Raw genomic sequence first — 24,624 nt, 5'->3', positions numbered from 1 at the left:
TAGTTTAGAATGTTTATTAAACTTAAAAATATAGAATATAATACACAATTTCTCTGTTTTCTGGACTCTCCAATAGTTTAACTTTACAATTCTTTATAGGCTATCTCCTTAGTAGATAACAGAATGGCTAGATCTCCCTTGCAGCCACAGCTGCCCTACTAATTAGGAAACTGATAGATATGTTATAAGTGTGTTATCAGGACACTCTGTGTTTTCTCATTTACTTTAGAAATGAAAGGTAAATTTGAAATGAAACTGTTATTGCCTAAAGAGTTTATGTTGGATATATATCAGCTGTGTAAGAAAAGAGGGCCTGGTTTCAAGTTGAGAGAAATATATGAGTACATGTGTGAATCCTATTCTCTCAGAAGATAAAATCACTCCTAAGTCCCACTACTCTGTGGCATTCCTTTACTACTCTGGAGCAGCCCTGGGACCTGGTCTTTTGGGCTGCAATATATTAGAATTACTCCCAAATTCTCATTAAAGACTCTAAGAGACAGAAGGACCGGGGGAGTTGTCTTACAGACTCTAAGAGACCATGAATTCCAGTTTAGACTAGTATACCCAGGAAAACTTTCAGTCCCCATAGATGAAGAAAGCAAGATATTTCATGACAAAGTCAAATTAAGCAATACTTATCTACAAATTCAGCCCTACAGAAGGTACTAAAAGAAAAACTGAACCCAAGGAGGTTAACTACACCCCAGAATACATAGGCAACAAATAATCTCATACCAGTAAAATGCAAAGAAGGGAAACACACACACACACACACACACACACACACACACACACACTACCACTACCAACAACAACAAAATGACAGGAGTTGATAATCATTGGTCTCTTGATATCAATGGAATCAATGCTGCAATAAAAAGACACAGGCTAACAGAATGCAAACAAAAACATGATCCCCCACTTCTGCTGCATAAAGAAACACATCTCAGCATCAAAGAAAAACATTGCCTCAGAGTAAAAGATTGGGAAAAAGTTTTTCCAAGCAAAAGGATCTAAGAATCAAACTGGTGCAGCCATTCTAATATCTAACAAAATAGACTTCAAACTAAAATAAATCAAAAGAGATGGAGAAGAACATTCCATACTCATCAAAAGAAAAATAATAGATGACATTTCTAACTATGCCCCAAATTCAAGGGCACCTACATTTGTAAAAGAACAGAAAAATTATTTAAATAGATCTATAACTCCTAAGGAAGAATAAATAGCCATTAAAAGTGTCCCCACCAAAAAAAGTCCAGGAACAGATGGCTTTAGCTCAGAATTCTACCTGAATTTCAAAGAGCTAATACCAATAATCCTCAAATTACTCCACACAATAAAAAGAGAAGGAACATTGTCATATTCACTTTATGAGGTCACAGTTATCCTGATACCCAAACCACACAAAGACTCAACAAAGAGAGAGAATTAAGGACCAATTTTCCTCATGAACATTGATCCAAAAATACTCAATAAAATACTGGCAAACCGAATCCAAGAACACATAAAAAAATCATCCACCATGATCAAGTAGGCTTCATCCCAGAGATGCAGGGATGGTTTTGCATACAAAAATCTGTCAATGCAATCCACCATATAAACAAACTGAAAGGAAAACAAAACCACACGATCACCTCATTGGATGATGAAAAAACCTTTGACAAAATTCAACACCCCATTGTGATAAAGGTCTTGAAAAGATAAAGGTATACAAGGAACATACCTAATCATAATAAAAGCCTACAGCCAACATCAAATTAAGTGGAGAGAAACTCAAAGCAATTCCACCAAAATCAAGAACAAGACAAGGCTGAAGATGATGCCCCAACACTGCGGAGAAACCTCAGGTGACTGCCCAGGCAGCTGGCTGTTTCTGTCAACTCACAAATTTTTTGGAAGTTGCTTGCATGCACTTCCTGTTTTTAATTTTTGTTAGCTAATATTATTTCCTTCTTGGGTCTCTGAGGGAGTTGAAGATTAGTTAGTTATGGTTGAAGATTAGTTACTTATAGTTGAAAATTAATTAGGATAGAAAGTTGTAGATGTAACCAACCGTCTTATTAAATAAGAAACACAGAAACAATGTAAAAGAGAGAGCCGAGAAGTCAGAGCTCAGAGCTAAAATCTCACCCTTCCTCCTGCTGTCCCAGCTTCGCGAAAAGAGACCTACTTCCTGTCGGTTTGTTTTTTTTATAGTATGTTGTTCTGCCTTCTCATTGGTTGTAAACCCAAACACATGACTGCCTCGTCACTGTCTGAATGTACAGCCCCCTAGGTCTTAAAGGCATATGTCTCCAATGCTGGCTGTATCCCTGAACACACAGAGATCTATGGGATTAAAGGCGTGTGCCACCACCGCCACACTCTGGCTCTAATAGCTCTGACCCCCGGGCAACTTTATTTATTAACATACAATCAAAATCACATTTCAGTACAATTAGATTACCACCACATTTCCCCTTTTCTATTTTAATAAAAAGAAAAAGAAAGCAAAAAGTTATAACTAACAAAAGAAAAACTATATACAAAAGTACAATAACTATATACAATATATACAAGTAATAAATACCTAAACAGGTATTTGACAAATCAGAGAAAATAATTCCATTATCTATCCTATTTTGGTAAATCCAAGATGTATCTAATGCACTTTCTATCCTAATTAATTTTCAACTATAACTAACTAATCTTCAACCATAACTAACTAATCTTCAACTCCCTCAGAGACCCAAGAAGGGAATAATATTAGCTAACAAAAATAAAAACAGGAAGTGCATGCAAGCAACTTCCAAAAAATTTTGTGAGTTGACAGAAACAGCCAGCTGCCTGGGCAGTCACCTGAGGTTTCTCCGCAGTGTTGGGGCATCATCTTCAGCCTATAGGCTTAGTGTATCTGACAGACTCATTTGTGAAGTAGGATGTACACAAGGTCAACAGTTCAACCTCACATTGGGTGAGAGCAGTCCACGTACCAGAAACACCTGAATTCCACTAGTATCCTGTCATGATTCAGGATTTTAAATTCTGGAAATTGTTGACAGTTTTTTAATTCAGCTGTCCATTCTTCTTGGCTGTATATATATGGCTTCATCTCAGCATCCCCTTCTTCTCTACATCCCTCTATTAAATGCCAGTCTACTTTTGAGAGGCATGAGCTTTCAGCTGCTGTTCCATTGTACAACAGAATCCATCGGCCCTCTGCCTGTTAAGCTGCCTTCGAAGAAAAGGGCACCGTACCTTTTCCGGATGCGAAGGCCACTTCAGGGATGGGGCCATATTGTCCTGGCCTCAGAAGATGCCTTTTGATAAAGCCATAACCACACTTGTTTTGGCAAGAATCAGTAGTCCCTTATTTCGTGATCTGTCTGTCCATTTTGTCCTGTTGATTCGAGGATACTTTGTTGTCCAGTGGCTAACTTTTGCCAAAATGAAAGTTGACTCCATATGCAGTTTCTTCAATGCCCATATTTTCTCTAAAGTAGATTGGTACTGCCAGGAGCCAACATGTCTCAAAAAAGAAAAATTTTCTAAGTTATTAAATCATTGTAAATGCCATATTCTGTAGATCTCTGAAGGGTTTGAAGATGACCTGTCTAAAACATCTCTGCTCAATTTTTAAAACATATCTAATATGACAACAAGTTCTATTGTAATGTCTAACTACTAACTTTCATTTCTTTATATCCTAATAGTTGATAATAATAACATTCAAGGATCAGAAATTTGCATTACATTGTTAAATGAATGGTATAAATACAATTAGAAATATACATATAGCATTTTCTAACAATATCAATTTCAAATTTGTATACAATATAAAACAATCCAATCCAATGTAAAGTATTTAAAATTAGTAATTGTCTTTTTCTTTTCTTTCTTTCTTTTTCTTTTTCTTTTCTTTTTTTTTAAACAAGAACCTTAAATCTAATCTCCTTTGCTTAGCCTTTTTCCTAACCCTTGACAATAACTTGTAACCAACCACCCTAAACACTGAAAATTATCCCAGACCCAAAACCCATTAAAAAGACCAAAAAACCACCCTCCCCACACCACCTCTTTGGGAATGTGGGCATCGTATTCTTAAAATTGCTTCCTGCTGTGTATGGGCGAAGTTTTCTTTATCCTGAAAGAAAAATTTTAGGTTAATTGTCAAATTCTAGGAGAGGTAACTATATCCTTCATTATCCAGTCCGTGTATAATGCCAAAGTTCAGGGTTTATCTCAAGTCCTTATTCAAGTAGTCTTTGAGACTGGATCATCTCAGCTAGTCATCTCAAAATTGCTCTGAGCACCTTGTAGTTCAAAGCTGATCTGTGGATGATGTTTGTCAGCTTAATGATATTATTATTGTCCACGTGGAATTGTTGTTGTTGTGGGGCCCCATCTTCTTTCTGGAGACTTCAGTTGATGTTAGGCCTGGCCGTGATTTCCTGCAGAAAACTGATAAGAGACTCGAACACAAAAACATATATATGCAGCTAGCCTTTTTTCTAGAATTAGTTAGTACTCTATGTGACCATTCATATCTTAACAAAGTTTAAAATGTATATATATATATATTAATCTTGTAAATTTTGATATAAAATTTATACTTTAAGAAAAGTTTAAAGAATCAGAATAGAATCAAAAGAGTTGAGATTAGTAATAGAATAGTCCCTTAATTAATTTTGCTTTTGTCCTGTACCATAGCAGAAGATGGCTCTTATTCTGGCATGATACAGGGAGTTTGCATTTTCCTTTTAACAACATGCTTGATTTTAAAGAAGGAGAGAGCCATTCTCCAACTCCAAAGTCAGCTTTAAATTTTAGTTGAACTGGGACTATTTGAAAACCAATAGTGTTAAATCTTTAGAGAAAAGCAGAAACAAACATTTAGGAAGACATAAAAATTTTTTAGATAATATATACCCATACACCGTTTCACTCTGTTTCTTGGGATAGATGATTTGTCCCTTTTCTTCAGTTGTCTCATTTGTCCAGTGTTCTTCAAATTCCTTAACCTTCATTCTCCTAAAAGACAAAAACAAAAACCTTTCCCCAAGACTAATTTTGGGGATGTTTCCTTTTGACAAGTTATTATCTGATTAAATGAAAAGGCATGTGTTATTGATACCAGTTAGTTTAAATTGGATGTTCATGCTGGTTGATGAACTATCACCTCCTCTAATTAAGAGGTCTCTCTTGTTCAAATCGAACCTTTATCAATTTTGATGGTACCCACAGCTTATCTTCTCCTGTAGAAACAAAAGCAAAACCTCGTCCCCAATGTAATACATACCCTGGTTTCCATTCTGAGGTCAGCACATCCTTAAAGTATATAGGCTGATTTAATTCTGTAGTTTTTTCTATTATCCAATGTCTCTCTGCAGCTGTTGTTCCTTTCTCATTGGCATTCAGAAAATTCAAAGTTAGAAGAGCATTATGCAGTCTATTTCTGGGGGTTTTTGTTACCCATTTCTGTTTATTTAGCATATCCTTTAGAGTTCTGTTTGATCTTTCTATAACTGCTTGACCTGTAGGATTATGTGGTATGCCTGTAATATGCTTTATATTGTAATAAGCAAAAAACTGTTTCATTTTAACAGAGACATATGATGGAGCATTGTCAGTTTTGATTTGTGCAGGTATACCCATGATGGCCATAACTTCTAGCAAATGAGTGATTACAGAATCAGCTTTTTCAGAACTCAAAGCAGTTGCCCATTGAAATCCTGAATAAGTATCGATAGTGTGGTATACATATTTCAATTTTCCAAATTCTGCAAAGTGAAACACGTCCATCTGCCAGATTTCATTTCTCTGAGTACCCTTTGGGTTACATCCTGCTGGTAATGGCGTTTGATTGCAGAAGGAACAAGTAGGACATTTCTTTACTATTTCTTTGGCTTGTTGCCAGGTTATGGAAAAATCCTTTTTTAAACCTTTACTATTGACGTGATGTTTTTTATGAAATTCTGAGGCCTCCAGCACATTTCCTATCAATAATTTATCAATCTCATCATTGCCTTGTGCTAGAGGGCCTGGCAGACCAGTATGGGATCGAATGTGAGTTATATATAAAGGATGATTCCTTTTCCTGATTGTATCTTGTAATTGAATAAATAGTGAAGTTAATTCTGAAGCATCAGGGATAAATTCTGCAGTCTCAATATGTAACACCACTCTTTCAGCATACTGAGAGTCAGTTACTATGTTGAGAGGTTCTGAAAAATCCATTAATACCAACAGAATAGCATACAATTCTGATTTTTGAACTGAATTATACGGACTTTGAACCACTTTACTTAAATTTTCTGATTTGTAACCTGCCTTTCCTTGTTTGTTGGCATCTGTATAAAATGTACGAACTCCAGATATGGGTTTTTGCCGTACAATTCGAGGCAAGATCCAATCAGCTCTCTTTATAAAATCAATTCTGTTGCTTTTGGGATATTTGCTGTTAATTTCTCCCAAAAAATTACTGCAAGCTCTTTGCCAAGGTTCACTTTCTGTCCATAATTTTTCAATCTCCTCCTCAGTCAGAGGTACGACAATTTCTGCTGGGTCTATGCCTGCTAATTGACAAAGTCTCAGTTTTCCTTTGTAAATCAAGTCAGAGATTTTTTCCACATAAGTTTTTAATTTTTTATTTGGTTTATTTGGTAAAAATATCCATTCCAATATAATATCTTCCCTCTGCATTAATATTCCAGTAGGAGAACGCCTAGAAGGTAAAATAACCAAAATGCAATCCAGCTTTGGATCAATACGATCCACGTGTCCTTCATGCACTTTCTTTTCTACCAAGGCTAATTCTTTCTCAGCTTCAGGTAATAATTCTCTTGGACTATTTAAGTCCTTGTCACCTTCTAAGGTTTTGAACAAATTAGTCAGTTCATCATTTTTTACCCCAACAATAGTTCGTAGATGAGAAATATCTCCAAATAATCTTTGAAAGTCATTAAGAGTCTGTAGTCTATCTCTCCGAATTTGCACTTTTTGGGGTCTAATTTTTTGTAGCTCTATTTTATATCCTAAATAATTAATAGAATCTCCTCTTTGTATCTTTTCAGGAGCAATTTGTAATCCCCAGCAAGGCAAAATTTTCTTTAATTCTTCAAATATTATTTCTAAAGTATCTGCATTTGAGTCAGCTAGTAAAATATCATCCATATAATGATAAATTATAGATTTAGGAAAATTTTACGTATCACTTCCAATGGTTGCTGTACAAAACATTGGCACAGAGTTGGGCTATTCAACATTCCCTGTGGGAGGACCCTCCATTGAAATCTTTTAACCGGTTGAGAATTATTATAAGTAGGCACTGTAAAAGCAAATCTTCCTCTGTCTTTTTCTTGTAAGGGTATTGAAAAGAAACAGTCTTTTAAATCAATAACTATGAGAGGCCATCCTTTTGGTAACAGAGTAGGCAAAGGCATCCCAGATTGTAGAGAACCCATTGGCTGAATTACTTTGTTAATTGCCCTCAGGTCTGTTACCATTCTCCATTTACCAGATTTCTTTTTAATAACAAATACAGGAGAATTCCAAGGGCTGGTTGATTCTTCAATATGCTGAGCATTTAACTGTTCTTCTATCAGCTCTTCTAAAGCCTGGAGTTTCTCTGTTGTTAAAGGCCATTGCTGGACCCATACAGGCTTGTCTGTTAACCATTTTAAAGGTAGAGCTGTTGGTGTCTTTGGAAGATCATCAGTTATTGTGCCCTGTTCTTGTATAATATGGATGGCTGGTGACCACTCATTAGAACAATATCTTCTAATATTTCTCTCAGTAACATGTGCTAGTTTATGATTTGTTTCTGAGATTGGAGGGATGTTAATCTGAGTATTCCATTGTTGCAACAAGTGTCGACCCCACAGGTTCATAGTTATGTTAGCCACATATGGTTTTAATTTTCATCTCTGTCCTTCTGGACCTATACATTCGAGCCATCTTGCACTCTGTTTCACCTGAGATAATGTCCCAATTCCTAACAGTTGAACATTTACCTCCTGAAGAGGCCAAGTTGGATGCCAAAATTCTGGTGCAATTATGGTAACGTCCGCACCTGTGTCTACCAGACCAGACAACAAAACACCATTTATTTTTATTGTTAATTTTGGTCTTTGTTCATTAATAGAAGTTTGCCAAAAAATTTTCTTTATGTTTTCTCCTGAATTTTCTATTCTCTCTGTTTCATCATCCTGACCAGCATGATTTATTCCAATAGGCATTTGGTTATTTAATTGCTCTCCAGAGCAGGCATTTCCTCTATGGCTGCAGGAAAGGTTTGAACTGGATTTGCACTGGGGGCCTGCCTGAGGCCCCTCTGGGAGTTTCCCGAAGACTGAGGCAAAGGATTACCCTGTCTGTCCTTTGTTGATCTACATTTGTTGGTCCAGTGTTTTCCCTTACCACACCTTCTGCATACTCCAGAAGGAAGGGGCATTCTGTTGCCATTGTTCCTTGAAGAAACATTGTTTCTGGGAATGACCTGTCTACAGTCCCTTTTCAAATGTCCTTGCTTTCCACATCCAAAACATCTAACACTCCTCAAACCTTTTGAAATTACTTCTCCTACCCATGTATCATCATGCTCATCAGCTTCAACATTAATTGTTTCTCTAATCCAATCTTCCATAGGTGCAGATCTTGCCCTTAATGGCCTGATTATTCTTTTGCATGCTGCATTCGCATTCTCAAAGGCCAAAGATTCAATTATTGCCTTACTAGCTTCTGAATCCGAGACCATTCTCTTTACTGCTGAAGCCAGTCTTTGTAAAAAATCTGTAAAAGACTCTTTTGGGCCTTGCATCACCTTTGTAAATGACTCAGATTTTTTCCTGGTTCCTCAACTCTGTCCCATGCATTCAAGGCTGCTGTTCGACATAAAATTAGGGTTTGGACATCATATAAACATTGTGTTTGTGCTGAAGCATATTGGCCTTCGCCCATAAGCTGATCCTGGCAAACTTGTATTCCTTTATCCCTCCATTGTTTTTCTATGTTTTTAGCCTCCTCCTTAAACCAAGTCAGAAATTGAAGTCTCTGGCTGGGTTCCAGAACACCTTGTGCAAGGTCCCGCCAGTCCTGTGGTACTATCCTATTATATGTTGACCAAGTGTTTAACATTTGCTTTACATATGGGGAATGCATGCCATAAGATACTATTGCCTCCTTAAACCTTTTTAAATCCAACATTTCAATTGGAGCCCAAGTATTTTGTGTAGCCATTTGATCAGGCATCTGCTGTATGGTTACAGGATAAATTAAGGGTGACTGTGTGAAAACAGGCTTTCTTTCTGCAACCTTATGATCCCAACTTGAAACAACTTCACTGTTAATTTCTTCTGTCTGAATTTTTACAGGTTTAACAAGTTCTTCTAAAGCTGTTATCCTGGCACTTAAATTGACTATCTTTTTAAATATTAAAATGTGGATTATTATAGTGATAAGGTGCATAATTCCACCAATACTAATATTATATAGTTGTTCCATTGCCAGACTGCCTAAAATTTCGAACAAAAACCAATTTTCTTCCAATGTACACATAAAACCCATTTGTTTTTTAATGTGGAAAAAAATTCTCTTTTAGATAGTTTCCTTTAAAATATCTGATATATTATGACTTACTAAATCTGCGTAGAACAGTAGAAATTCGAGGGGATTTTCAAAGCAGCCACCTAGTGTCCCAGGTGTAAATCCAAAGAGAAAGAGAGAGAGAGAGAGAGAAAGAGAGAGAGAGAGAGAGAGAGAGAGAGAGAGAACAAGAAAGCGTAGCTGGCTAAAGTTTAAATGCAGCCACGTGTTCCCTCTTGTGCCGAGTCAAGGCTTGGGTCTGACTTCCTTAAGCTCCGACCACGTGCATTGGCTTTACAGGCAGGGCCCTGTTCGGCAGGGCAGGTCTGAGTTGTTTGTAGCACCGGCTTTAAGCAAGCAGGATTTAAGCAAGCAGCTCACCGATAGTCCAGCCTGAGGTCAAGCAGCACTAGACCCAGGCTAAGAAGCCACTGCTCGGACTAAGAAGCCGATCGCCGCGTGCCGCCGCCGCTGCCGCTGCCGCCTCCGCGGGCCGCTTGCCGCCCTTGCGGGAAAGCGGACCTGCCGCCAAGCCAAGCAGTTTTTAATGGATTCTTGTCATGTTGGGCGCCAGATGTAGATGTAACCAACTGTCTTATTAAATAAGAAACACAGAAACAATGTAAAAGAGAGAGCCGAGAAGTCAGAGCTCAGAGCTAAAATCTCACCCTTCCTCCTGCTGTCCCAGCTTCGTGAAAAGAGACCTACTTCCTGTCGGTTCGTTTTTTTTATAGTATGTTGTTCTGCCTTCTCATTGGTTGTAAACCCAAACACATGACTGCCTCGTCACTGTCTGAATGTACAGCCCCCTAGGTCTTAAAGGCATATGTCTCCAATGCTGACTGTATCCCTGAACACAGAGATCTTATGGGATTAAAGGCGTGTGCCACCACCGCCACACTCTTGCTATGGCTCTAATAGCTCTGACCCCCAGACAACTTTATTTATTAACATACAATCAAAATAATAATTCAGTACAATTAGATTACCACCACAGAAAGTGCATTAGATACATCTTGGATTTACCAAAATAGGATAGATAATGGAATTATTTTCTCTAATTTGTCCAATACCTGTTTAGGTATTTATTATTTGTATATATTGTATATAGTTATTGTACTTTTGTATATAGTTTTTCTTTTGTTAGTCATAACCTTTTGCTTTTTTTTTCTTTTTATTAAAATAGAAAAGGGGAACACCTCTGATATGGGATCTGGTAAATATTTCCACTCCAAAGGAGAGGAATGGAAGCAGAGAAAGGAAAGAATGATTAATAAATGAAGAATGAAACCAAGTAGGGAATAAAAAAAAAACCTGCAGCTCAATCTCCAGCACCTGAGCCTCATGATGGAATCCATTAGATTTTGACACCTTAGGGTAGCCTTAACCCCTGATGTCTGTCTTCCATATTTCATGTGACTAATGTTTTGACTCAGCTACATCCTATGTATAGAGGCTTCTTCAGCAAATGTCCCATAGTACTGGCATTCCAACAGCATGAGGTCTTACTTGCTACAAATGGTTCACCTTCTCAGCTTCATGTAATGGTCTCTTACTTATTTCTTGTGTGGAATTCCATCCTGAGATACATTAATTGGTCTTAAATGGTTGGTTTTTTTCGAGCCTGTGGCAAGCCTCCATGACTCTCTAACTCCATCTTTTATGCCTACAAGGCTATTAACCATGTAGACAATGCCACCAGGGTCTGCTGCAAGATCAAGATAATTTATAGCTTTCCTTGGGCTACATATGCCATGACTTCTGTGTTCTCTTGAGGTTCCTCATAAGGAAATTCTTCAAAGACAAGGCTTTTGGAAATGAAAACTGTTGTTTTCTCCTTTAAAATGAATTTGCATTCTTATAAGTTACAACCTATTATCAATGGGGTTTTGTTCCCAGGGAATCTTTTTTATTGTCTCAATGCAGAGCTCCTTGTTTCTAGTTTGTGTTGGTACTATCTTTCCCAGTTACACTGTTTTAGTACCTTCATCCATCAAGTACAGGCTACATTAGACGTGCTTCCCATCCTTTCCCCATGAAACTCTCTGTTTTCCTATAGTTCTGTCCCACTTGTTGTTCTTTCTCACTGCAGACTGGGTAAGAGCAGTGATCGGGAAGCATGCCACACCTAAAATGCTGTCCTGTCTTGACTTTTTCCTCTACTAAACAAATTTATTACTTTTGAATCCAGCCTTACTCAAGTTGTTGTAACATAAATGCAGTCAGAATTTCTGTCCAAATGAAGCATGAATGGCCTTCAGTCCAGTTCCTGAAGAGTAGTTATTTCTCATCAGAAACCTTGTGAAATAGTCTCCCGTGGCCCACATTCCCTCAGCATTCTAGTTCTCCAAACTCCTGCCAGATGTCGCATTAAGCTCTGCTATAGCACTCCAAACTTTTCTAGCTCACATCTCCAAACTCTTACAAAATCTTCTAGCAGACCAGTTCCAAACCTCAAGAATGTCACATTTAGGTGGTTTAGAATGACCCCACTCTTCTGTATGAATTTTCTCTGTTGGTTATTTTTCTAGTTGCTGTGACCAAATATCTGACAGGAAGCAATTTGTGGATGGAAGAGTTTATTTTGACTCAAGGTATGAGGTATTACAGTTAACCATGTATGGAGAATGTTATTGGTTATTTTTTACTCTTTGGCAGGGGGCTTCCACCCAGCTCCCAAATAAATCACACAGGTAGGCTTTTTCTTACTTATGAATGCCTGGGTTTAGCTTGGCTTGGTTCTTTCCAGCTTTCTTTAACTTAACAGCCCATATACCTTTTGCTTCCAGGTTTTTCCCTTTCTCTTACTTCTGTAAAACTTACTCTTACTCCGTGGCTTGCTGTGTAGCTTGGTGGCTGGCTCCTGGAGTCCTCCTCCTTCTCTGGCTACTTCTCCTTCTTTCTCCTCCCAGGTTTCTCCTATATATTCTCTCTGACTGCCAGCCTCATCTATTCTTTTTCCTATCTTGCTATTGGCCATTCAGCTCTACATTAGAGCATCAAGTGTTTTAAACAGACATAGTAACACAGCTTCACAGAGTTAAACATATGCAACATGAACAAAAGTAACACATCTTAGAATAATATTCCACAACAGGAGAGGCACTGGGAAAGGTGGTTTCTGATAGCAGGAATGTCTAACTGGGAGAAATCCATGCTTCACATTTTGTTGGAACAGAAAGCAGAGAGCAATGGGAGGTGAATTCAGGTTGGAAAACCTCATCACCCACAAATACTCTGAAGAAATTAACCTCTGCCTTGGACAAAGTTGTATCTGCTAATGAATCCATATTCTTTCAAAATGATGCCTTCAAATGTTCAAACACATGAGCCAATGGGACTCATTTCATATTTGGATTACAACACTCATGTTCTATTGCACCCAGTTGTTCTACTTGTAAGTTTGTTTTCTTATTGTGCATTTTAAAATTTTATTTGTAATTCCACTAGTTTGGCTAGTTGTGTCTGTACTTTTTCCAGTCATGGTCTCGATATCTCTTGCTCATAGAATCCCTCTTCTCTCATTGATTGAACTTCTATAGCTCTGCCTGGGACCTGGCCATGGATTTCTGCATCTGCATCCTTTAGTCACTGGTGATCACAGCTAGGGTATTCAGCCATCTGATCACTAGAGTAGGCCAGTTCAGGCACCCTCTCGACTATTGCAAAAAGTCTATGGTGGAATCATCCTTGTGGATTCCTGGGAACCTCCCTAGCACTCCACTTCTTCCTATTCCTATGGTGTCTTTATTTATCATGGTATCTCTTTCCTTCTTCTCCCACTCTGTTCCCTTTCCAGCTCGAACCTCCTACTTTTCTAAGCTCTCATCCCCTGGCCCTTGCCCTCCATTACCACCCCTCACTCCCTGTTTGCTCATGTAGATCTCATCCATTTCTCCATCACTGGACAATCCATGTGCCCTTCCTAGGGTCCTCCTTACTAGCTAGCCTCCCTGGAGCTGTGGGTTGCAGTCTGGTTATCCTCTGCTTTACATCTAATATCCACTTAGGAGTGTGTACATGCCATGCTTGTCCTTCTGAGTCTAGGTTAGCTCACTCAGGATGGTATTTTCTAGATCCATCCATTTGCCTGCAAGCATCATGATGTTATTGGTTTTCTCTACTAAGTAGTACTCCATTGTGTGAATGTACCACATTTTCTTTATCCATTCTTCAGTTGAGGGGCATCTAGGATGTTTCCAGTTTCTGACTATTACAAATAATGCTGCTATGAACATAGTTAAGTATGTGTCCTTGTGGTATGATTGAGCATTCCTTGTGTATATGCCCAAGAGTGGTATAGCTGGGTCTTGAGAAGATTGATTCCCAATTTCCTGAGAAACCATATTGATTTCCAAAGTGGCTGTACAAGTTTGCATTAGCCCCCAGGGTACTGGACTAGACCCTCTGGATAAGTGAGACAGTTGTTTAGGTTGAACTGTTTATGGTGCCCCAGGCAGTGGCATCAGGACCTGTTTCCAGTGCATGAGCCAGCTTTTTGGAACCTAGTGCCTATGATGAGACACTTGGCACAGCCTTGGTTCAGGGAGGAGGGGCTTGGACCTGCCTCAACTGAATGTACCAGACTCTGCTGACTCCCCATAGGAGACCTTGTCTTGGAAGAGGCAGGAAAGGGGGTAGGTTGGGGAGGAATGCTGGGAGGCCAGGAGGGGGGAGGATAGGGGAATCTATGGTTGGTATGTTAAATGAATAGAAAATCTCTTAATAAAAGAAAAAATAAAGTAAAATAAAATTTATTTGTGAAAATGACAGAATGAGAATCTCTTAGTAATATTTTGAGGTTGACAATTTTCCAAGTTGTCATCAACAAGTTCTCTTGGATTCCATCTTTCTTAGTTATGGAGAACAAGATTTCTTTTTTTTTTTTTCTGTTTGTGAGACTATCCTACTGTATTATCCTTGAATTCAAATGGAGTGCTTCTATTTAATGTAAAACTTCTGGCTTTATAACAAGAACAGAGGACATACAATAGGTTAATTCCTATCATGGGGTATTTTTTGTTTGTTTGTTTGATAGACTTATTCTGAGCTGTAAGCAATGGTGAACAACAGTGGTGTAGCCAAAAGTTTTCCTGTGTCCTGCCCAGCACTGTGGTCACTCAGACACAAGTAAATATACAGAGGCTTATATTAATTAAAACTCTTCAGCCACTAGATAAGGCTACCTACTGACTAGTTCTTACACATAAACTTAGCACATTTCTGTTAATCTATATGTCACCACACATCTGTGGCTTTACCTGTGTGCTATAACATGCTGCCCCCTTGATGGCAGGCTGATGTCTCCTCACTCAGCCTTCCTCTTCCCAGAATTCTCCTTGTCTGCTTTTCCTGCCTGGCTACTGGCCAATCAGCTTTTTATTAAACCAGTGTACAAAAGCATTATCCCACAGCACAGTGGTTATCAGATCTTGATATATAAGAGCTTTGTTAGAATGACAGGTCTCCTAACAGAAAGTTTCTTTCTACATTTAAATATAAAATACTATCCCTCATCTTAAAATTTATTTTATGGTAAAAATTGTGCATATTAGTTTAATTTAAAACTTGATGTACTGTCATTCACAATATATTATGTTTGATATTTTATGTTGTGTCTTATTAACATTAGTATATTATTTGAAAAATTATTTTATCAAATTATTGGGAACAATATTCAGTGTTTTATATAAATTATTTATTTATTTGCAAGTTGTATAAAATATTAAACTTCTACAATATTATAAGTTCTTAAGTGGTCATTAACTTGAGAATCCATAATTTTGCATAACTTTCCAGTTTTCTTTCATTAACTAACTTCATTTTTTTCTTTTTCAATTGCAGCTACATATGGGAAGTACTTTTCACCCAAATTCTTGGTACCCAGCCCATTACAATTAAGCCACAATCTACAGGATGTGCTATCTTATAAATGAGAGCTGAGAGTTAATATTTTACTTCATTCACTATGTAGGAACAAAGTCTGTTCTGTATCAGAGACTCCCAGGTAGATTAGCAAACTTCACTATATAAGCTTTGCGTTGTAAGCACACAGTCATGCCAGTAAGAAGAGAAGGCAGCAATGGTTCTAGGTGTGTTTCTGGGGCTTGTTCTCTCATGTCTGCTTCTCCTTTCACTGTGGAGGCAGAGCTCCCAGAGAAGAAAGCTTCCTCCTGGACCCACCCCTCTCCCAGTCATTGGAAATATTCTTCAGATAGATCTTAAGAACATCAGCAAGTCACTGAGGGATGTAAGTATAAGTTTGGTTTTCTGAGTAGCATCCAAAGGGAAGTAGTGGACCACTGTTTGAATGAAATATATGCCTGGGTTTGCTCCATGTAACACACAATTGTAAATTTGTTACCAAAGCTTGATGTACCAGCTGCATTTTCACCACAGCCTTGTCAGAAATCATAGAATGAGGTAATGTGATATGGATAGTTATACATTAGAGGGTGTTTAGTAGAATAAAAATTGCAGTGTGGCAGAAATTGTAAATGTTTTTTCCCCTCCTTAAAACTTTTGGCTGCTGGTTGAAGGTAAAACAAAGGATGTAATTAGACAGAGATTTCCTTCACATATTTTAGCCATGCATTGTATGTAGAGTTGGTAAACAAACAGAACTTTTGTGAAGGATTTAACCTCTGTTCAATGTCCAGAAATGTCATGGGTCTGAACAGTGTAAGAAATGATGGGAACAAGTAGTGCCAGGGCCTAGGAGTTCCTACTAGAATTCTTTTGAGTCTGACCACACCCATTTTCTGAGGACAAGAATATGGCATGATGTCATAACTTGTTTCTGGAAAATACTGCCACTTTGAGAGAGTTTTTCTTTGTAATGTCTCAAATATTATTAAGGACCTGCCTTAATAATTTTCCCAGGGCCCAGAAGAGAAGTTATGAATGGCACAAATTATTTTCTGGAAATGAATCTAAGTACACCAAGCTCTTAGTCTGTCTACTTTATTCCTCTGGGATAAAATTCTATCTACACAGCTACATTCTGTTCTCATGCCTAGCTCCTTTCTTGCCTGATTTCTTTCTACCTTTATCTGCTGTCCCCTCTAGGTTCTATCTTAAATCTCTCATCACAGTTCTGCCCCATCTTGGTCTTTGTCATCTCATTCTTACCCATCTGGCTCTTCCTCATCTTCCATCTCATTTTTCTGGTTCTCCATCTAGTTCTCCAGTCAAAATCCTCAAAATCCTTCCTAAGTCCGAGGTTTACAGTTATATGCCCATGCAATAGCAGTGCTCTAGCTAAAGCAAGGTCAGCAGGCTTGAATTCTTACAGGGTCATAAAGGCAGACAAGAGTTTTCCTCAGCTAGTGATTATGAGGCTTTCTTTTATAACCCAAAAGGGGAATAGTAAAGGAGGCAGTCAACTAAGAGCTAAAAATCATTTACTATATCAGAAAAAGGAAATTTATGTGTTCAAACTATAATCCTAGTGGTTGTGGTGATAATTTGTTCCCCAAAATATTGTGAACCCTAATAAACTTATCTGGGGTCAGAGAACAGAACAGTCACTAGATATAGAGGCCAGAAACTGGTGGCACACACTCCTTTAATCCTAGCATTCTGGAGGCACAGATCCATCTGGATCTCTGTGAATTCAAAGCCACACTAGAAACAGTCAGGCATGGTGACACATGCCTTTAATCCCAGGAAGTGATGGCAGGAAGCAGAAAGGTATATAAGGCATGAGGTCCAGGAACTAGAGGTTAAGCTTTTAGGCTTTTAGCAGCAGTTAAGCTAAGATCCATTCAGATGAGGACCCAGAGGCTTCCAGTCTGAGGAAACAGGATCAGCTGAGGAATTGGTGAGGTGAGGTTAGCTGTGGCTGGTTCTGTTTCTCTGATCTTTCAGGGTTAACCCCAATACTTGGCCTGGGTTTGTTTTTATTAACAAGACCTTCTAACAATTTGTGTTACAAGGGGTGGTTAGGAAAATGTTAGGAGTCTATAATGTTAGTATAAATACCACTAAGGCTGTATAAGAAAGGAAGATCTGAGCTTAATTTACCTTAATTCAGGAGATCGTTTGGCCTTGGATGCTTGATAGGCATTTCAGATTAAATACACTGTTATGAGTTCTTGGAAGCATATGTAGCATACAAGGAAATCATTGCAGGATTTGGCATATATATATATATATATATATATATATATATATATATATATATATATATATATATATATATATTCACAAAAGCTAAAATATCACCGAGACTTCTTAAGTCATGACTTGACCTTTGGAAATGTCCTTGACTTTTCCAAGTAGTTGCTTTTGTGATAGTAGCTGAATTCTATTACATTTTCCTGCTACTTACAGCAGTAGTGCTTGCTGAGAGCAAAGCAGCCTGGGTGATGAACACATCTTAATGTCACTTGAAAATACAGAATATTCTAGCTAATGCTGGAGGTTCTAATTCAGGACCTCTATGAAGAGAGCTTGTAGATTATGCTGAAGCAGCCACCTGGGTATTAATTTCAAGGTGAGAATCAGCAGATGGTAAATTAATTGCTCAAGTATGAAACACGGACTACACATGTGTTTGACCTTGTGATTTCTACAATTTGATATTTGGGACACTGGAAGATAAATTGTGATATTTCTGCTCTTTTTATTTTAATATAGAATGATAGTAAATGCTAAATATGTAGATTTAATAGTTAACTGAAACATGTTTACCAACTAGGTTGGAAATTGTAGGCCATTCATAAGTGAAAGTTATTACTATTTCTTTAATACTTATGTATAAAATTAAAATATTGATGCAAAATGTGGTAGAAAATACAAAATTATTATGATAATATCTGTAGCAGGAATCTTAATAGTTCTTATTAATAAAATCAAATCTGAGGCCAGTTATTGGGATGAATACTGGAAGATCAGAGAGACAAAACAAGCAACAGCTAACCTCACCTGGCCAACTTCTCAGCTGATCTTGTTTCCTCAGACTGGAAGCCTCTATGTCCTCATATCTGAATGTCTCTCAGCTGAACTGTGCTGCTCAAAACCTAAAAGCTTAACCAGCCAAATGCTTCTAGTTTCTGGTCCTCATGCCTTATATATCTTTCTGCTTTCTGCCATCACTCTCTGGGATTAAAGGTGTGAGTCACCATGCTTGGCTGTATCCTTGAACAGATGGATTTCTGCCTCTGGAATACTAGGATTAAAGGCGTGTGCTACCACTGCCTATCCTAAGCATCTAGTGCTTTTCTGTTCTCTGACCCCAGATAAGTTTATTAGGGTACACCATATTTTGGGGAACATAATACCACCTCAAACATCTGTAACATTTGAGCATATTTTTGGGTGGTGGTGGCACATGCTTTTAATCCCAGTACTTGGGAAGTAGAGGCAGGTGGATCTCTGAGTTTGAGACCATCTTGGTCTACAGATTGAGTTCCATGATGGCCAGAAAGAAACCTTGTCTCAAAAACAAAACAAACAATAATTGAACATATTGCATAGAAAAGACACTCATAGCTTTCTCCTTCTCTCATCTGAAGAAGCTGCATTTAATTTTCCCTTGGGATTTAAGTAGATAGATTACTTTCTATTTACATAGGACATCATAACATTTGTATTCTTATTTAAGGAAAATATGGGTTTACAATATACAAGATTCCAGAATTACTGATCATATGTTTCTTTTTTTTAAACTTGTTCTTCTCTCATATAATACATCCTGACCACAGTTTCCCCTCCCTTCCCTTCTCCCAGTTCCTTCCCACCTGTCCTCTCTGCCAGATCCACTTCCCCTTCATTTATGTTCAGATAAAAGAAGGCCTCCAGGAGATAACAACCAAACATGTCAAAACAAAATACAATAAAACAAGGCGAAAGCTCTGATGTTCAGGCCTGACAAGGCAACTCGATAGGAAGAAAAGAGTCCGAAGAGCAGGCAAAAGAGTCAGAGACACACTGACTACCACTGTTAGGAGTCCCACAGCACCACCCAGCTAACAGCCACATACACAGAAGACCTGGCACAGATCCATGTAGGCCATGTGCTGTAGCAAGTCTTTCTCTGTACCATCAGTCCCCAAATCATAAAACAGAAATTTATTATTAATTATGAAAGCTCAGCCTCTGTTTAGGCCTGTTTCTAACTAGCTTGTATAACATAAATTAAACCAATTCCTATTAATCTATGTGCTTCCACATGCCTCAGCATGGCTTGTAATAATAAGTCATGAGGACTCTGTGGCCAACAAGATTTATAATGTCTCATCCAGTCTCAGATCTCTTCCCATGAAGAGGGAAAACATATATGCCACCTGTTTTGTCATCTTTCTTGTTTTTATCATGACTGTGGTCAAGATTTTCAAGAGGTCTCCCTCAGTCAAATCTGATCTTCATTAGTTTTGAAGAAAACCATAACTTTTTGTTTCCCATGGAAGCAAAGGCATAGCTTTTTCCACAATGCAACATATTCTTTGACTTCCATTCTGAAGTGAAGACATTTCTAAAATATATAGATTGGTTTAATTTAGCAGTTGTTTCTACTATCCAATGTCTATCCACAGTTGTTGTTCCTTTCTAATTATCATTAAAAAATTTAAAGGTAATAAAGCATTATGCAATCTATCTGGGGGGGTCTTTATCACACCTTTGTGTTTACTAAGCATAACTTTCGATAACTGATTGTTCTGTATGATTGTGTGGTATACCTGTAATATATTTTATTTTATAGTATGCAAAATCTGTTTCATTTCACTAGGGACATAAGCTGGAGCATTGTCAGTCTTAATTTGTACAGGTATTCTATAACTATAACTTCTAGTAAAGGTGTGATTACACAATCATCCTTTTCAGAACTCAAAGCAGTTGCTCATTGGAATCCTGAATATGTATCTATGGTATGGTGCACATACTTTAGTTTTCTAAACTCCCCAAAATGAAACCCATCCACTTGTCAAATTTCACTTCTTTGAGTACCATTTGGATTACTTCCTGCAGGTAACAGAATTTGGTTATAAAAGGAATAAGTAGGACGTTTCTTTATAATTTCCTTGGCTTCTTGCCAAGTGATAGAAACATCTTTCTTTAAACCCTTGCTATTACCATGATAAAGGAGAGGAAGTGGGTTGGTTTACAATGTTTGAGATCTTCCACCAATTTCTGGAGTAATTTGACATGGGTCTCCATCAGGCAAGACTTGTTGATGTAGTAGTAACACTCTTCCCCTAAGAACATGCAGGTGCCTCCTCTGTCTGCTGTGAGGAGGTTCAGTGCTCTGCAGTTTTGCACTATGACCTGAGCCACTGAAATGATTTGGCACTGGAGAGAGGCCAAGGACTCTACCAAGTCCTCGATGCCCTTCTGGAATTGTTCAGATAATTTTGTAGTTACAGTAACTGAGTGTGCTATGGTACCTGTGCCTAAGCCAGATGCCATCAGAGCTGAGGACAATAAGATACCCACTGTTGCTGGAAGAAAGACTGCACTATGTGTCTAGCCCAAGTCAGGCTTAAAAGAGGAAGAGGAAATCATGGCAAACTCAACTTGTCCACAGAGTGCACCTACAGGACCAGTGTCACCAGAAGGCATAGGGAGGTGGATGGAGAGATTGTGGATGAGAGATTTTTCTTAGACCATCACAACTTAGACCTTTTATGGAGTTTAATCATTTACCAACAACACAAATAGTTATTATTGAGAACCATCATAGCAAAGCATGTTTCTTTAGTGGGAAACTCCATCTGAGACCCATTTATCCTTTAACATGAAGTCTGTGAAGAGGTAGTTTGTCTGCCTTTTTAAAACAAGAAACCTAATAGCTTTAACTATCTAATGAACTACCAAGGTGGCTATAGCCTTAGGAGAGGAGAGGAGGAGCTGATTGTCTGCTGCTGCCTAACTGACAAAACTGCAGTTAGCCTAGCCTTCAATGTGATCAAAGATTTGAGGACCAACAAAAATGACAGAGATTAATGCATTGTCCTTTACTTAGACAATTTCCCAGGCTCTTGTGCTCTCCAGGCCATTGGGTGCAAGGGTTACCAAGACAACATTCTTTGCTGCCAGGCCCAGAAGATGAGATGCTTTTCTTTGGAAGAACTGGGGGATTGCCCTTACTTTGTCTAGGCAAAGTAGGGCAATCAACTCTCCAGTGTCCTATTTGTCTACAGTTTGGGCTGAGCCCTGGCAGGTAAGGCATTAAGGCAGTTTTATTCAGTGGTTAGCATTACCACAGTCCAGGTGAATTCATCCATCATTGTGTCCACTGTTCTTTTGCAGACTTTAGGGGTCACTGCCAGGATCTAGGAGTCTGTATCTGTCATAGAAGTTTAAATATCTTAAATGTAATATTCAGCAAATCTCTGACAGGACCATTATCTGTTAAATACGGTACCAAATATCTCAAGGCTTAATCATTTTTAACAATTTATACTACAATTAACAATCTTGACTTGACATCCTTTTAGTATCAAGATAAGACTTAAAAAGAAAGTGTACATGAGATTGGGAATTTTTTTGATCCTTACATAGTGTAGCACTATAGAACATAACAATTCCTTGTATCACTTAGTTTACCAAAATAGCTACAGCTTAACAATGCTAGCAAAAACAAGGAGGTTAGACATATAGATCTTTAAATCAGTATTTTTTAGCTTGAATAGACGTTAAGTAAGGAGAGACATTCGCTAAGCTGGTGGTCCCAAGTTTCTTTTTTCTTTCTTTTTTTTCCAGACTGATTAGGTCACCATCTTACTGTATCCTAAAATAGGAATATCTCATTCTCTGGTGTTTATCAGTGGTCCTAAGTTTTAGCTTTTTATTTATCTATTTATCAAAATTATATATTAACAAAGATATTGTAATAAAATATCTTATAAAATTTAAAATATCTCATAGACTTATACATTTAAACATTTTAAAACTGTTTCATACAAATATCCAGTTTATTTAATCTTTTTATGAAATTCTAAAATTCCCTTTTAAAGAAGTTTAAGATCTCTTAACTGTGTGTTCTGGTAATATTAAATGAAAGTACTTTTTCATTTCAAGAAAGAAGAAAACCATAATTTGCAGAAGGCAAAACCATGTTTTAACAGTTTAAATAATCCAGTGTTTCTAAAATCAACACCAAGTGGATTACTCTTATGTTACAAAGTTTGGCTGCCTGTAAAACATATTCTTATTTATGAACACAATGAGATGCAGCTTTAAAACCCTATTAAACAAACATTGTTTTAAATCCTCTCTTTTATAAACATCGTTTTTAAGACAGGACAGGAATTATACAAAAATCTTGTCCCAATTTAAAAGTATCCCTGGAGATTTGTTGTCTCCTTGATTGGCCCACACCATATGGTTACCTCAGTTATGGTGGCAGTTGAAACCATGATATCCATCTTCTCCAATCCTAGTCAAAATGGCAACTACCCTTGTGGCTGTTCTTAGTTAAGATGGTGGCAAACCATGTGTTGTTTCTCAGAATGGCTCCAACTCTGAGTTAAGAGTTTTAAGTTAATCTTGTTACAGATATTTCAGATTTTTAACCATACCCAATAACTTATAAGCCAATAAACCTTTAGCTACTCTGCTTTTTTTCTTTCTTCTTAGCAGTTTTGACCTCAGACATATTTTAAAAACCCGCCTGAGTCTGAAAAGGGCAGAGCCATAACCCACTTCCAGAGTCAGCTTTTAAATAAAGTAGAACAGCATAAAACAACTTTAATATTATTTATACTCTAATGACATATGAATTCCTGTTATTACATTAGATTCAGTGGCCAGAAAGTCCAGAGGTAAATTCTGAGCCCAGATAGCTAGTTGCAACAGTAACAGTTGAGCTATTATCAAGACACATGGAACATAGTAAACTTACATCTTCAAGACCAGTCAGAAACAAACATGCAGTGGACATATACATTTCTGTATTTAACTGAGTCTGACACTATTCTGTGCTGGTCCGAGTTTGCAACAAAGCTTATAGGCCCAGATCCATTAATATGTATAAAATAAACAAAACTTTTCCTATCTCTGCTAGTATTGGAACTTCAGGGGAGGAGTAACTTGTGTGCCATTGAATTTAATTTGGGGGGGGGCATGAAGGTGTTACAGCAGGACTACCTATAGGCTTCCCTACTGGAGAAAGTTGTCCATTGGTCCCAAATATTGTATTCTACAAATCCTATGCTCCAAAAGCTCCACCACACCCAGTGCTTTTTGATTTGGAATAGATCTTGGAGTAAGAAAGGGACATGCACCTGGGCAGCTCTCAAAGGTGCCAGAGGAGAAAAGGGATCTGCCAGGATCATGTATGAGAAGCCACAGCAGAGCACTCAGGGGGAGCAGGCCAGTGTGTGGACTTGGACAAGGGTGTGGGTAGTGATTAGTGAGGGCAAGGAGAGGGGAGGAGACTTGGACAAGGGTGTGGGTAGTGATTAGTGAAGGCAAGGAGAGGGGAGGAGAGGGATATAGGGGATAGGTTGATCATTAGGTGGAGCTTAGGGTGGTAGAGAAGGAGGGGCAGTAGGAAAAGGGAGAAGAAGAGAGAGAGAGGTGGGTAATGGGGAGAGGCTGACCCTTGACCTTTGTTATCAAGGGGAGAAGGAAGAAGAGGTGGGTAAAGGGAAGAAGGCTGGCCACTAGGTGGAGTATGTGTCAGTGAAGAAGGGGCTGGGGTGACAATGACTAAGGAGACTCAGTCAGGGAGCTCCTGGTTGAAAGGGCATATAGAGATGCCCTAACCCTGGCCAATGAGATTTGGGCCTTCAAGCACTGGCTACAAAGGGAGGGGCAGGAGCACAGATCCCAAGAGCCCTGGACATAAGGGAGCTCAGACCATTTGTCAGTGTGCCTGCAGACGTTTTCAAGATCAGAGGATGTTGAAATCAAGAGTGCTCTCTGCTGGTCATTTATACTGGTTGTGCTTTGGGCATAAAGTCTTATCCCCAATTTGGAAAATTTTCATAGCAGGCACTCCAGAGGCAACTGAGGATCAGGTTTAGATCTGATGTTGCCCATTCCCCAGCCTGTACTAGAGACACTAGAGGGAGGCATCCTCCACAGTAGCCTGGGGTCAAGCAGTGGAGG

At 38.3% G+C, this 24,624-nt stretch overlaps 1 protein-coding gene across 2 annotated transcripts in view; it reads left to right on the top strand.

Moving 5' to 3' along the window:
* The window catches only part of LOC102910758 (cytochrome P450 2C18-like), a 52,155-nt gene that overhangs the window by 2,283 nt on the left and 25,248 nt on the right, over nucleotides 1-24,624 (top strand). The window contains exon 2 of one of the 2 annotated variants that reach the window (XM_076563026.1): nucleotides 15,412-15,817. Coding sequence is in view for 1 of the 2 variants with exons in the window: in XM_006997657.4 (XP_006997719.3) it covers nucleotides 15,650-15,817 (168 nt within the window). In the remaining variant the exon portion in view is untranslated. Of the gene's footprint in view, nucleotides 1-15,411; nucleotides 15,818-24,624 lie in introns of those variants that run through there. The other variant, XM_006997657.4, reaches the window with a different exon arrangement.

The sequence above is a fragment of the Peromyscus maniculatus genome, chromosome 1 (genome assembly GCF_049852395.1).
Source record: "Peromyscus maniculatus bairdii isolate BWxNUB_F1_BW_parent chromosome 1, HU_Pman_BW_mat_3.1, whole genome shotgun sequence".
Taxonomy (NCBI): domain Eukaryota; kingdom Metazoa; phylum Chordata; class Mammalia; order Rodentia; family Cricetidae; genus Peromyscus; species Peromyscus maniculatus.
The sequence above is the reverse complement of the archived record's forward strand: the minus strand, read 5'-3'. Positions and strand labels throughout refer to the sequence as shown.